Source organism: Nannobrachium achirus (genome assembly GCF_963921795.1).
Source record: "Nannobrachium achirus genome assembly, chromosome: 19".
Classification (NCBI taxonomy): Eukaryota; Metazoa; Chordata; class Actinopteri; order Myctophiformes; family Myctophidae; genus Nannobrachium; species Nannobrachium achirus.
The window spans coordinates 30,318,927-30,333,738 of NC_137826.1; the positions used below are offsets into that span (position 1 = coordinate 30,318,927).

Genomic DNA, 14,812 nt, shown 5'->3' on the forward strand with positions numbered 1-14,812 from the left:
AGTACCTACAACATTGTCTTTTATGATGTGGTTCCAGACAATTATTTATTGTATTATTATGGACAGTAACTGCCATGGTTACCACTGTATTTGAAATTACTTTGAATCAAAACACCAGCAAAAGCTAGAATGTAGTTGAATGTTGAATGTACAGTATTTAAGTGTCAGTTTAAAAAGAACAAAAAAAAAAACATTATTCACTTAATTTTATTGTTTGCTTTACTCTAGTTGGTTTTACATATCTAACATGGCATTTAAAGATAATCACGCTTTTAGTTAGTAGGTTAGGCAAATGCAAAGAATATTCCAGTATTCAACAGTTGTTGAGAACTAACACAGATCACACCCCAAAATACACTGACCAATTTATGCCAGGATGTCTTAATCTGATTCCCTTAACATTGATGCTGTCCAAGCCAGTATATAAACATCGAACCAAGGCAAGGGGTACACATGTGGGAAGCAGGGTAGACCTACTACCATGTATGTACCCCATGTAGACTAACCCATGGTACCATGGGTATTTCAAGAAGCTCAGGGTCAATAGCAGAAATTTGACACATCTTGCATGGGCACAACCTTTCCTTATAAATGGGCCACCATTTAAAAAGTAAGGCTTTCCAGCAGTACAAGTTATAGAAGCATTGTTACAACAGAGACATAATCTATCAAGCACACATTTCTGAACTTTTTGTTCAATGTTTATTTAATTCCTCCAGTTAAATAGAATGTAAGCGACTTACAGTTGGTCCCACGTATATATACTGTGCATAACAATAAGACACTGATCCAGAATCATATCCCTTTCACACACTCGCCATTAACAACACACTGACTGCAGAGGCTCTATGGCTGTCGTTCCGAATCCCTCCAACACTTTGGTATAAAATAGGTTATTGCAAGCAAATAACCTCTCCAACAACAAAATAAATTACATTTCTAAAAGATTTTCAGAAATTATTTTGCCACAATGCGGGGTGAGCTTGTAAATCGAACTTTTGGCTATTGGGTTTTTCCACACAAGATATCTCAAAAGTGCATAGTCATTAACTTGGGGAGTACACTCACCAGAGAATAAACCCTTCTTATTTTAGTGGCCTAATAACCTTCCCTCTAGCCCCTTCCCCTAAGGCCATTCATGCTCCTCAGAGAAAGAACTATCTTTTATGATCCCACGACTTGCTCTCTAGCGCCACACTCTGATACAACTTTTTTTAGCCCTCCCCCTATGGCAAGGCTTTTTAAGACATTTCATATCATTTGAAGCACTCGTTTAATAAAAGCCCCTAGACATTGACCAGAAGGGAAAGCAGGCTGATGATAACAGGTTCTTCCTAGTATGGCAGTAGCGATGACCACATTTTCCTCCCCAGAAAACTTGCATGATTGTCTCATAATTTACAGCCGGTCATGTTTAGGCATGGGTTTGATGTAGCTTAATAAATTGATTTGGGTTAAGGCTTGGTACTGTTAGAATGATTACGTTTAAGCAAGGAGTTAGTGTTATGCATGAATTTTAGTTACGGTTACGGTAGGTACTCATAGTAATAGTAATATGCATTTAAATGCAGTGGTCTTGAAACACTCTCCATCTTGGCCTTGGTTTAAATGCTGTTTCACTTTTCTCTATCATGCAATCATGGAGTTGTCAGTTAGATTGGTTTCTTCTCAAATCTCATCCCCACCACTAAGGTTAACAAGCTGTCATTGATAGGAAGTTGGCTGTCCTAAAGAGTCTTGGCACATCCAAAGTTGTATAATGCAGTTATCCCTGGGACTGCCTTGAAGCACGAAACAAAATACATATACTGTACCACATACACCCGCGACAAATATTTGGTATTCTAACTTGAAGCACAAAACAATGGCTGTATAACACATACACCCGCAACAAATATTTGGTATTCTACCAAACAGGTGTTCAAATGTACAAAACTGAGTAACTGTGCAGTGTACAGAAAACAGACACATGTAACTACATAAAAAGAAAACATCAAATGTCAAATTACTGTACAGAAAATACAGGAACAGAAAATGATTCATTAAGTAAAAAGAAAAATCAGTACATTTGGATCTGGCAATCTGCAATGATGCCAGAAATGAAGAAAACACTGATTAGATAAAAAATAACTTAAACATAGTACGATCCACAACTGAAAAGTTTAAATTAAATCCCTTTTCTAACACAAAATGCATAAATCTACATTGATGATTGATCCTACATAAGTTCATATAAGTGACGTCAATATTTGTTTTGAGTGAAGACAGATGTTAAGGCTAACACAGGCATACAGTAACATTCCATATATTTGAATTACCACCACACATTGCCAACATACAGCACACTAATGTGCTTGACTGCAGTCTTTCCCTACACTTGCTGTAATGTTAGTTCAATGTGTACAAATGCATACAGATATTAGTACTACTGCATACTTATTTATAAATCTATTCATTTATTCATTAATAATTTACCAAATAACCGAAAAGCATACTTATACATAAGTATGCTGATTAAATGGTTGGTTCTGCAAATGTAGCATCTACCCGTGTCATAAAAAAAAGAAAGAAAATGAATCAGTAACAACTGCCAGAAACAGCACTATGTTCAAAGTTCAGTGCATGTGACTCGGGTGACACCGTGAATCAGCAGCGTGGGGCCTAAACTGTGGGTCAGTGCTTCCAGCTGGGCCAAGTACTGCTGTGACTGTGTGGCCTGAGCAGGGGGGCGGGGCAGGTACAGGAAGCGCACAGCAGCTTGGGAGCTGTGCTCCATTAGCAGAGAGTTCACTGCAGAGAGGAACTCTTCAGATAGAGCTTGGCTGGGTGCTGTGGAGCCCTCTTCCCCCGCTTGACCCGGTCTCAATCCATAGTGTTGCACCACCGAGTCCCACGGCACGATCTTTATCGAGGCTCTGATCCTCAGCTTCCTTAACAGCTCGCGAAAGGTCTCCTCGTCAACCACCCAGCCCTGGTCGCTGGAATCGCTCTCCACGTTGAGAAAGATTCTCATCCTTGCGTGGCGCCATCGGCTAGACATGTTCAGCACGCACGCCATCTGGAGAAGGAACAGACTGCACACGTCCACACATTCACGGCTCCCCGGCTGTAGCAGGTTCAGCGGCCAGACGTCGATGGTTCTGTCTGTCCCGTCGACCTTGCTGTCCCTGCCCTCCCCCTCCAGCTGAAAGAAGTAACGGCCCAGGCATACATTTTTGCTCATCTTAATGGCATCGGATATGATTCCCACATACTCCTCTGGAGTTAGCCAACGAGGGCTCTCCACATGCCGGACGGGGGGGAAATGAGCCTGCAATGAAGGCAGGTCAACCCCGAAATTGTAGTCCCCATCACTTCCCTTTCCCGCTGATGAGTCGCAAAATGCTGTGTCTTGTAGAAAGTAGTCTTCAGGAGTGCAGTTATCATAGAACCCCAAGACAAGGGTGTTGGGCTTCATTCCACCTGGAAAGGATGCAAGGAGGTGAGTAGAAATAATCACGTAATAATAAAGAAAGGTATGGCTGACTCAGGTTTATTCATTTTGGTTTCGACAGTACTGCCATAATCCAAAAGGAGGTGCATACTGTACAACACATAGGAGTAGGCATTGGAATACAGCAGTTAAGTTGGAGGAATTCATGTGCTCACCCAGGCCTGTAATGCGCATCAGATGTTGTGTTCCCTGCCTGACAGAGGGAGAAAGAGTCAGGTCCACAAAGGCCTTCACTCCAAGTTTATCTACCAGAGTCAACCAGAAGTTATACTGCTGCTGCACTGGGTCTGACGGCAGGGTGTCTGAAACACAGTAAAGGGAGAGAGATTGCTCACACTGTATAAAACCAGTGGTTCAAATGTTTTCATGTCAAGGATGCCCGAATTGATATATTTTGTTTCCAGGGACCCCCATAAGAGACGATTTTGGTTTTATTATTTTATGAATGTTTAAAAATAGCCACTCTACAAGCTATTGTAATTGCTCAATTTAAATAAAAGTTTTTCCTTTTAGATAAGCTATTTTCTAATGTCAAAAGTATAAGATAGGGTTAAATACGTTTCTTATTTTGCTGGGGACCCCCTAGAACCCCCTCAAGGGCCCCTGGGGGTCCTCGGACCATACTTGAGAACCACTGAATTACGCTATACAAACATACACAGAGAATATAAATAAAGGACAATACATAATCTACAAGCACACAATGTGCTGTACTGCGACACGCTGTGGTCTTGTAGATCTGCTAACTAAGTATAACTCATTTATTCATTAGCAGTGGTATTTTGTAGGTGGACGAAGTTCCACTAAAAACAGAGGGCTGGCTCTGTTAACATTGAACTGTCACAATGTTACAATTTCTTGTGTTGCTTCTTATACATTGCTTTGTCGCCACCGTGTGGAGATGTGAGGTCAAAGCAGGTAACATGAACAGTTCATGTTTTGCATGGCATTACTAATAACATGGCTATAGATTAGATTTTACAACCAATCAAAAAAGGCCTTGAAAAAATCAGGAGAAAAAAAGGAATATCCATGTTACAAGTAAACCAAGTATAATACCTAAACAGTGTCTTTGCTAAACCTATGCAAATTTAAAGCTTTCTTGTGACACCCAAGACATTCAACACAAACACGCTGGTGATCACACGTGCACTAAATATTTAAAGGGTGTTCGAATGGACATTCAGACATATTTTTGTAAAATGGGAGAGTCGATAGCAGATGGCCATTTTACCTTTACAGGCCTTGCGATCACAACGAACGGCTCAAAGATAAGAATCATAACAGAGCATTATTGGCCAGAGATGCCTAGGGCGGATCTGTTTTCCAAGCCTCACCCAGATCCCCAAGCTGGACGTGGCCCAACACAAACAGGCCTCCCTTCTTCAGCTGGTTGACAAAGTGGATGAGCTGACAGGATGACCGGGGATTGGCCACCATTAACAGTACCTGTGGCCTCCAGAACTTCACATGGTCTTTTCTCACATCCAGCATCAACAGATATTTACGCACCTGAACAACAGAAGTGGGAAGAAAGAATAAAAGCATTTATAGGTAATTAAACTATAAAACTATATACAAAAAACCAATAAGCCATAAACCTATAAACAGTAAGACTCGTAAAAATAATTATGATGGTGCGTGGGTGACTTTGATATAGTACAATCATCAGAGTTTACTCTGAGTGTAAAAACTGTGTTTATTTTTACACTCCCAGAGTTCAATTAACGTTTAGGGTTGACTGTGTACTTGGTGGAAAATGAGGGCCTGGCTGATGTAACCCCAGCTGCTGGTGGGAACTCTGTAGTGAAGGAAGAGGAGCAACAGCAGCAGGAGGACAATGCTGGCCGATGAGTAGACCGGGTTAATCACAAACATCATCACCAAGCAGCTGACGATGCCCAACAGACAGGTGTGCCAGGAGAACACTTGGAAGGTGGGTCTGTACAGAGAAAAGACAGCGAGGACAGTGGTACATTTTTGTCGTTGTCGGGTGGAAACCTTGTATGTCCAAAACCTTTCTTTTTTTGTTATTTTAAAAACAATTTAAATTAGTGAAAATAGACGATCTACAAGCACACCGTGAGGCGTTGTGTGCTTGTGTGATCTGCTATTTTCACTAGTTTTGTGAGACAGTCTTGTATGATGACGCAGGGCTTTACTTTACGAAAAATGTACACATTTGAAACTTGGAGATAGGTTTCTGCCCTACAGTGACGATTTATACCAGTACATTTTATACATTTATGTTTTTAACCACTTAAAACCTCTATTTGTAAACTGGACATGAGTTTACTCCATACTTGATGCCGTTTTCCCTCCACACAAAATCTTGTTGGGACGTGTTGTGAATTTGTAGACCCAGCTATTTTTGGCTAATGTTTCCCCCCACAATATAGATGCTGGGGGTTCAAGTGGTTACGTTGAAAATACATCTTTTTACCACATAGTTGTAGCCTTCTAGACTCTAGAACAGGGTTTGTCAGCTGTTCTCCCAATAGCCAAGCAGGAATTCCCTCTTGGTAGAGTGGTAGAAGTTTGGTTTCCCACGTGTGGGAGACAAGGCTTCAAATCCCAGGTACCACATGAAACAGATTGCAGCTTTACTGTACGATGTTCAATGTTGGTGGGCATGGAATTCAACGTCCTTTAACTTATACCAAGAAAGCATAATTCCACTTCCCTATTACTTGTCTTTAACCAAGAAAGCATAATTCCACTTCCCCGTTACTTGAACCAAGAAAGCAGGTCTTTGTTAATTTGTTAAGAAAGCAGTCTCTGTTCATTCAGATTACCTGAAGTTTGGTGCAGATGCCCACTCGAGTGCCAGACACGCCAGGTCAACAGCAGCATAGGCAAGCAAGTAGAAAACAGTAACCAGTCCAGCTATAGCGTTTAGCTGGCCAGCAAACACTACACACTGTAACGGAGACAAAACAAAAGCAAAAAAAAAAACATCATGGAATCCCTTTTGTAAAGCTAAATACATTGAAAACATGTTGCTGCATAGCTCAAAAGTTCTCCTTACCTGCACCATACCCCATGTGTACAGCACTGCCACCCACGGATTACCTGATTTAGATGTGATGGCAGCAGGGGCTAATGGCAAACCTGTGAAGAAAGCAAGGACATCCTTCAGAATATTTATTATCATTGGAGGAAAAAACATCAAATAAATAGCTACCTCAATCGTTACCAAAGAGGTGATCCAACGCAAGAGCGTGGAGAATACGTGACGCCCCGATCATAGAGCACATGGCAGCTGACAAGGAGGCGCAGTAAATCCCAACGATGACAAATGGTGACCATACATTGATCCTCTGTAGGAACCCATAGTCCTGCGTTAAAAGGCCCCTTTGAAAACAAAAAAAGAGGAAAACAACCATACATTTGTGTGTATTTAAGGCACAGGATGATTTAACCGGTTGCATGTCTCCATGCCGACATGTCTCCATTACGACTTGTCTCCATTCCGACACTAACCCTATACAGTACCTAACCCTAACCTCTATGGAAGTGTTGCCACTCCGACAATAAGAAGTCAATGTCTGAGTGGCAACATGTTGGAATGGAGAGCGCTGTTTTTTTAAATATTAACAATATGTAAGAATTATCTTACAACACTGCCAACAGTGGTTGCAGACCAAAACAATGGATGGATGTACTTCAATAAATAAATCGTTACAAAATAAAAAGCAAACAACTGTGCTTTCAGACCTGTCGCAGATGGAGCTGACGAGGATGAGGAGCAGAGCATAGACCATGAAGGTGTAGAACACTGCTATGATGGTGCCTTTAGGAATGGAAACACTAGGGTTCTTCAGTTCCCCTTCAGAGACAAAAAAGACAAAACATATCAGGGTGTGCTATGCTTGTTTGTTGTGAATTAAATGATTTTAGCTTTGCATTATGTTTCCTTTAACAGAACACAAAATATTGTGAATTAGGCTAGCCTATTACTTAATATACAATCTAAAGCATATTCCTCATCATACGACTGTATTGCTAGCAGAAAAGCAGTTATTCTCTGTAGTGGTTGGCACAAGATTCCCTTGTGTATAAAACTATATCTACTTATATCACTGTGAAATCAATACAGCTTCAACCTTATAGAGTAATGAGAAAACATGATTCATACTTAATTATGAGCCAATGTTGCACATTGAAAATATCTGATCTACAAGCCAACAACGCGTTGTTGAGAGTTCGTAGATCGGCTATTTTCGGTGCATGACACTTTCACACGCATAATGTAACTCAACAAGCTTCAACCTGACATATTGGCTCCGGCCATGATTCCAGTGCAGCTGGTGAACATAACAGCAAACACAGTGGCAAACGACATGACCGAGTTGGTACTGTAGTCCTGAGTATACCCAGCTGTGGAGAGAAGTGAGGAAGCACTCTTAGGCTTTTAATGATCTTCCTAAATGTATAAGTGTGTAAACATGTGCATTAATGCAGGTTTGACATTAAGGGACATTTGCCACTGGTCCTCTGGGCGAGTGACTTTTCAAGATCACTGGCTCCACCATTGTAGCTACTGTCCCAGGAACATCATTGTTTTAATCGAGAAATAGCAGTCAATAATTGACCCTAATAATGATGAGCTCACAGAACGCTATGTTGTAATTAACCAGACAATTTCACAATGATCACAAAATCATTACAAAACAAAAGTATCACAGGAAAAGAATGTGAACTTCTTTTTTAATGGCATTACATTTAATGGCCCAAATGGGCAGGTGGGTGTGTTCTACTGGCCCGGAGGGGCCTAAATAGTACTTCCAGGATAGCGGGTCATTTATAATCCCCATCCCTGCACACCAACCCAAATGTCACCAGTTACTCACGGCCTAGGTTGTTCCTCAGTGTGGAAGCGTTGAAGCCGGTGTAGCTCACATTGTAGCGGTGGGTCTGGTTGCCGGCTCCCGTATGGGTGATGACAAAGTCACGGGGCTTGACCACCAGGGGACTGATGAAAATGGTCAGCATGCTGATGGTGACGACCACCAGGATGAACGTGGCGGTGCGGGAGTATATGTGCGCCCCCACCAGGCACACCAGCAGACAGAGCTGCAGGATGACAGTGGCGTACAGCACTGTGTACCAGTAACCCTGGGGGAGAACACGTATCCCCTCTGACACAGATGTCTCTGCATACAGTAGAGGAAAAGGACCATGGGAATGGAACAGGATTATTTAGCAGATTATTATGGGAGAGAAAAGTAAGAAAAGTAAGAAAAGTAAAATAAAATAAAATAAATAATCGACATAGTCATGTTTCAAGACTTACCAGGATCCACACCAAATATGTCAAGTATGGCCTCCACAAGACCAAGTACATACACTCCACATGCACACACTTTGGCCAAGTAGAACATTAAACCGATGGATCCACCAAACTCGGGGCCCAAAGACCGGCTGATCATAACTGACGAAGATTCGTTAAGGGATATGAGTCAAAAGGACAGGAATACATCCGTTCAATTGTATCTTCATAGTCATATGACTCACGTGATATCGTAATGCTCCGTAAGGATACAATATGCTCCGCCTCCTTGCACAGCACCGTTAGTTGAAATAGCGCAGATGGACAGTATTGTGAGAGAGACAATGGTGTAGGCAACAAGCAGCATCAGGAGGCCCTGGAGAAGGCCTGCGTGACCAACTACAAACCCTAGAAGAGAGATGGTGTCAGGATTTGTCTCAGAGCATAATAACACATTCATGTTGTTGTTTTCCTAGATAGACATAATATCCACTTTTGTCAGTGGATCAACCCAGTATTTGCTTATTTATAAATAAGGTAAAAGGTCCTTTAATGCAGTGGTTCTCAAACGTTTACATGTCAAGTCAAGGACCACCCAAATTAATGTGCATTTGGCAACGGACCCCCATCTGATATTTTGTGCCAGGGAGCCCCATACAGGATTTGTGGTTTTCAAAGATATTCAACATTTTTCAAGTGTGGGACATACATACAGTATGTACATACATACAAACAGCGGTTAACATGATTTTGATGACATATTACAACAGTTAGCTGGAGTTTGGCATTCCATTGAACCCCCCCCCCCCCCCCCCAACACGATTTCCTTACTCACCAGTTCTCAGAAAGAGTACAATGCTGAACATGGACAGAATGGTCGGGACCATCACCCCAAAGAAGGTGTTAAGTTTGCGGGGTCCTTCATTTTGAGTCCGAGTCCCGGACTCAGGCGTTGCCTCAGACCCCTTGCCACAAGCTCCAGGGCATGGGGTCAGACCACACACCCCAGCCAGAAGCAGGGGTGTGTGTTCATTTGACATGGTGAGTCAGAGAGAGTCACTTCTTGATTTGACCTGTGAAAGGGAACCAGTCAGTGAGGAAGGGGCTCAAATATCAGACTTTTCAATGGATACTGGTCATTTTGTCCAAAAAGAAAAACAAACTAAAAAGCAGAAATGATCATTACATGCTTAAACATTCGACAATTAAGGTCTCATATTTCTACAATGGCTACAAAACCTGTATATCCATCCTTTTGGGGCAAAAACAAGAAGTTGAGGATACAATTAAGTGTGATAATGATGCACAGTGCATATTCACATGATATAATGTATACTTTAGAGTTGTTTTAATAACATTTTGGAGAAAATAGCCAATTTTACATGGAGGTGCCCAGTCTGCCCAGATGTCAGTCCCTAGTCAGTGCCCCTCAGCCCACCTGACCAGTATCCTTGTCAACAGATGACAGCCTCTCAAGGAAAACAAGCATGTCACTGTTGTCACATGATCTCATTGTTCTTACTTATCAAAGTCTAATATTGTTTATTTCTGAAGACAGTGGATGGAATCTGGAGGATCTCCAGACCATAGTTTGGAGACCCAGCCAGCACCCACCACCGTGTCACGTGTTGGGTGGAGCAAATACAACTTTGCGTCAACGGCCACCTACCTACGTAGTAAAAACAATGATGATAAAAGCCAAGTGTACGTTTATTAAACATGTCTAGCGTGTATTCATATCCAGCACAATATGCATTTATAAAAGTCTTACAGTGTGTGCTGTACGCAGGTGTAATGTTTATGTTTTAGGGGTGACTATTCTGAAAAGAGATACAGCTCGCCCCCCGGTGACAGGAACACAACAGCTCCATTAAAAGTGCTCACATACAGTCCCTTGCATTCAGATATATATCATTATTAAATGAAACATTAAAGCCTGAACAATCATAATACCCCAAAAGCAGCCCTGAGTGTCACTGCTTCACACAATCTGAACTCACCCGGTCCGTATCCGAACGGCTCATCCACTTCCGCCTCAGAAATAAACTCTCTCGCCGCCGACCAGCTGCAGACAGACAGTCCAAATAAATAATTGTCATTCATTCAATGTGTGATCCGAGTGTATAAAATATATGCTGATCTATCTATTCTAAGTATGATCTCCAACAGAAGCGCGCAACATTGTATGGTAGAGTTAATGCACGAGCCAAGGAAAGGGGCACTGATGCTCTGTCTAGTACTGTCTACCCCAATAACATTACACTGTACATGACGAGCCTCCTGCCCCACTTGGTTATTTGTTCAAAAGATGTCACGGGAGGGAGGAGGGAGGCACAGTCATTGTTCATGTGACTCTGCCAAAAATGGGAGTGGTAGAAAAAGTACTCACATTCTTTACTTGAGTAAAAGTATCAATACTGCAATGTAGAAATACTCTATACAAGTAGATGTCTGGAATTCAAAATGTGCTTGAGCCTACAAAAGTATTGGTATCAAAATGTAGGCCTACTTTTTCATTGTGCAGAATGTCCCATTCACAAGTTTTCAAATGTAGAAAAAGCATGCATGTTTTGTAATGATAATCAAAATCTACGAAGTAACTAGTAACTAAAAGTGTTCAAATAAATGTAGTGGAGTAGAAATAAGTACAAATACATAAAAATTGTACTTATTAAGTACAGTATACTTGAGTAAATGTACTGTACTTGTCTTAGTTACTTTTCACCAGTGTGGTTTACTGAAAAATGGGACTGGGAGAGTGGGAGGGCAAAAGGCTGCTTTGTGTACGCCGTATGATGGTGTCGCGCGCCAAAAAGAGCCGATCTACAAGCCCACAGCGCGCCAAATTCGCGTCGTATTGTGATGTTGCGATCGAGTGTTTTCGGCGCAAGCGTCAAAATACCACACATACATGTCGACGAGCGAATGTGTAGGCCAACCACGCCCCCTGTAGACCACACTACTACCAGAAGTTTACTTTCAGCACATCATCATCACATCAAATAAAGGTAACAAACAACAAACAAACATGCATGTAAATAAATAGCCTAGTAAAATAAAAAGTGTTCTTAAATGATGCATTGTGGTTTAGGGGTGTGACAATTCAATCCCCGGCAGTAAAATGTAGCCTAGTTAAATTTGACTGAACATTATTATTCCTCCTCCACACAATGTCATTGTTTTACCAATGATGGAGCGAGGCCGGATACAATAAACAGACAAACTCATTCTTCTCAGAGAACTGGGTCTTTTAGGGAAATGGGCCCTGTGCAAAGTTACATTATTATCTGTATGTAATTTGTCTTTTTATTTTAGTTTTATTTGACCTTTATTTATACAGGTAGGCCTACACTAAATCTCTACTAGAGAGAGACATGATGAGGTCTCATTCTCAAGAGAGCTGGTTTGGGTCAGTAGTATCCTAATCTGTAGTCCTAAAATCCACTACAATAAACAATGGGTTAAGCATTAAGTTTAATGATTTAATTCAATTAAGTGTCCTTTAATGTCCCTGAACTCATCTATGTTATCCTTCTCCAAAAATTATTAATTCTGTCCAGGAAATGTATATTCTTTTTAATTGTAGGCTATTGTGGATACACCACCATCAGTTGCACAGTGGTACCGGAATATATACAACATTTTACCCATGGAGAGAATGAGTGCTATAGGGCTAAAGGCAATGAAGATCTTTTCACCAAAATATGGAAACCTCTTCTTGACCACTTACCATCTGATATGTCTGACAACCAGTGCTTAATGTGTCAATGAAAAGGTGGGGGATCCTGGGTTTTGTGTGCACACGCGCACATGCACGCACATGCACGCGTGCACGCACACCCGGTGCACATTTTCCGAATACACCAAGTATAACATTATTGCAGAATCAAGAGTAATATCTATATTAGGCCTATATTAAGTTATATTACTTTTTTTTAACCCGCAAAAGAAAATAGATGTACAACCCATGTTGGCCAGGACAGTGACAGTGCTGTCTCCAGTTTCCTTTTAGCTTGATGTGCAGGGCTTTACCCCAATCCATCCCTTGATGCTGAGTGCCAAGCAGGAAGAGAGGCACTGGGTCTCATTTCTTTAGTCTTTGGTATGACCCAGCCAGGGATCGAAGCCCGACCTCCCAGTCTCATGGCGGACACTCTAACCACAAGGCCAGTGATTTGGCAGTATGTATGCTGTACGGGCACAAATAGAAATATTTCCTCTGCATTTAACCCGTCCTATAGTATCCAGAGCAGTACAGTGCTCGGGGAGAAGTTATAGGGTTAAGTGTCTTGCTCAGGGACACTTCCACATGTGTTGCATGACACTTCAGGGCTGGGATGCAAACATAGAACCTTTCCCAGGTGGCCTCTACTGTCTGCATCCTTTTTAACATGAAGTGCCAAGTTTTCATTTTCTTAATAATCAGTGTGCCATATCAACATTAAGTTTAATTATGACACCACATCAAAATGTAATATTTCCAACTGATTTTGATTGTCCATAGGATCATTAGATAACCCACCTATATCCAAGACTCCCTCCCAGTCAGAGTTCTGAGTTTGAATGAATGTAGAATTATGTGCAGGATGTAATTTTTATATACGTAGATGTGAGGGGATTTTTATTTATTTTTTAATATTTAATTTTAAAAGAAAAAGGCTCTCTCTCACACTTCCAGTGTACCAGTGATCAATGTTGGCACCCGTGCCTCAGGTTGCCAAGCTCTCATTTAGCCATGGCTACCCTAAAGGCACCCTAACAGGGCCCTAAAGGCCTTATTAGACACATTGGAGGTTTCATTGCCAGTGCCAGTCAGGCATTTTGTTGTTTAACCACTTGAACGCCCCAGGGGGGAACATATGAGCAAAAAAATCTTCAAGTTCACAACATGTTGTGTTGTGAATTTGTGAGATTTGGTGTAGCAGTCCAAGTAAGTTGCAGCTAAGGTCCATTTTACTAAGCCTCTAGAGCAGTGGTTCTCAACCTTTTTACACCAAGTACCACCTTAGAAAATATCTGTCTCTCCATGTACCACCATACTTAACTATCCCATCCTATTCTGCTATGCACAAGCCAATAATTTGATGATGGGGTCAATAGGACCGATTCCGCCTGCCATCAAATTATTGGCTTAGGAATGCAACAAAAACAAAAACATCACCACGAATTCAAGGCATCATGGGTTGTGTAATCAATAGAAATCTTTCCCCTTTCACTCCTGCAGTTGTCACATAGAGACAGTCATCTGTTTCTATGAAGTGCTTGGTCAGTGCATCACCAGGTTCGGGACTCGAACCTGCAACGCTGCAAAGGTGCCTGGACCACTAACCTGTGGCCCAGGCCATTTCACTATACTTTTATCTTTTTTCTTCTTTTTTGGGAGACCCTTCTGTGTACCACCAGAGGGGGGCTCAAGTACCACCAGTGGTACATGTACCACAGGTTGAGAACCACTGCTCTAGAGGGTTAGGATACCTCATTAATTACTTATAAATCGGTCTGCTCAAAGTGTCTTGAATTGAAGGGGAACCCAACCCAACCCATTTTGAATTTTAATGGCCTAACTCAGTGCTGCCTGGAGACTTACTACCTGTGTGCTGTAGGTCACATCTAAAAAAAACACACCTAGTGTGAAGAGAGCAGTGCTATTTATCTATTTATGAGTTAATTTCATTAAGGGTCCCGCGAACTCGCAAAGCTTGGCCAATGTGACCCTGGGGGTACAACAAACTTCGTTGGAGCTTGGCTCCTTTGAGGAGCACCGCTAAAAAAACGGACTGACTGTGGCAAATAGTCTTAAGATCTGGTGCACGTTTATTGATGGACAGAAAGTCAGATGTTTAGAATTCCTCAACAAATTGTACAAATTGTTCAACAAAGTCTCCAGTGACCTATATACGTTAATAATGATATTTTCTGCCAGTGGTCTGTACAGGCCATAGTTTGATGTCTATAACAGACATTGTCCCAGTGAATGTCCAAGGACATGGTGACTGACCTCGTTCGGTGTAAACTAGAGCAGTTGTTCCCAACCTTTTTCCTTGGAG

General features: G+C 41.6%; 1 protein-coding gene across 2 annotated transcripts; it reads right to left on the reverse strand.

The window, feature by feature from the left end:
- Positions 1-223: 223 nt before the first annotated feature.
- On the reverse strand, positions 224-11,001 carry slc12a9 (solute carrier family 12 member 9). 2 transcript variants are annotated; one of them, XM_080749940.1, is made up of 14 exons: positions 10,766-11,001; positions 9,601-9,838; positions 9,039-9,173; positions 8,790-8,927; positions 8,347-8,649; positions 7,766-7,873; positions 7,211-7,322; positions 6,690-6,847; positions 6,522-6,604; positions 6,289-6,413; positions 5,243-5,435; positions 4,831-5,005; positions 3,649-3,795; positions 224-3,462 (listed from the first exon to the last, which is right to left on the reverse strand). In XM_080749940.1, the coding sequence occupies exons 2-14, from the start codon at positions 9,803-9,805 to the stop codon at positions 2,609-2,611; spliced, it is 2,736 nt and encodes a 911-aa protein (XP_080606066.1). In that variant the 5' UTR covers positions 9,806-9,838; positions 10,766-11,001; the 3' UTR covers positions 224-2,608. The 2 variants fall into 2 exon arrangements, with proteins under 2 accessions (XP_080606066.1, XP_080606065.1); XM_080749939.1 differs by having other exon boundaries at positions 6,289-6,604.
- Positions 11,002-14,812: the final 3,811 nt, after the last annotated feature.

Coding starts and splice junctions, on each gene's coding strand:
- slc12a9 (XM_080749939.1), bottom strand. CDS start 9,805: ATGTCAAATGAACACACACCCCTGCTTCTGGCTGGGGTGTGTGGTCTG. Junction 5,436..6,288: donor GCATCTGCACCAAACTTCAG/GTAATCTGAATG, acceptor TTCTCTGTACAG/ACCCACCTTCCAAGTGTTCT. Junction 3,463..3,648: donor GATGCGCATTACAGGCCTGG/GTGAGCACATGA, acceptor CATCCTTTCCAG/GTGGAATGAAGCCCAACACC.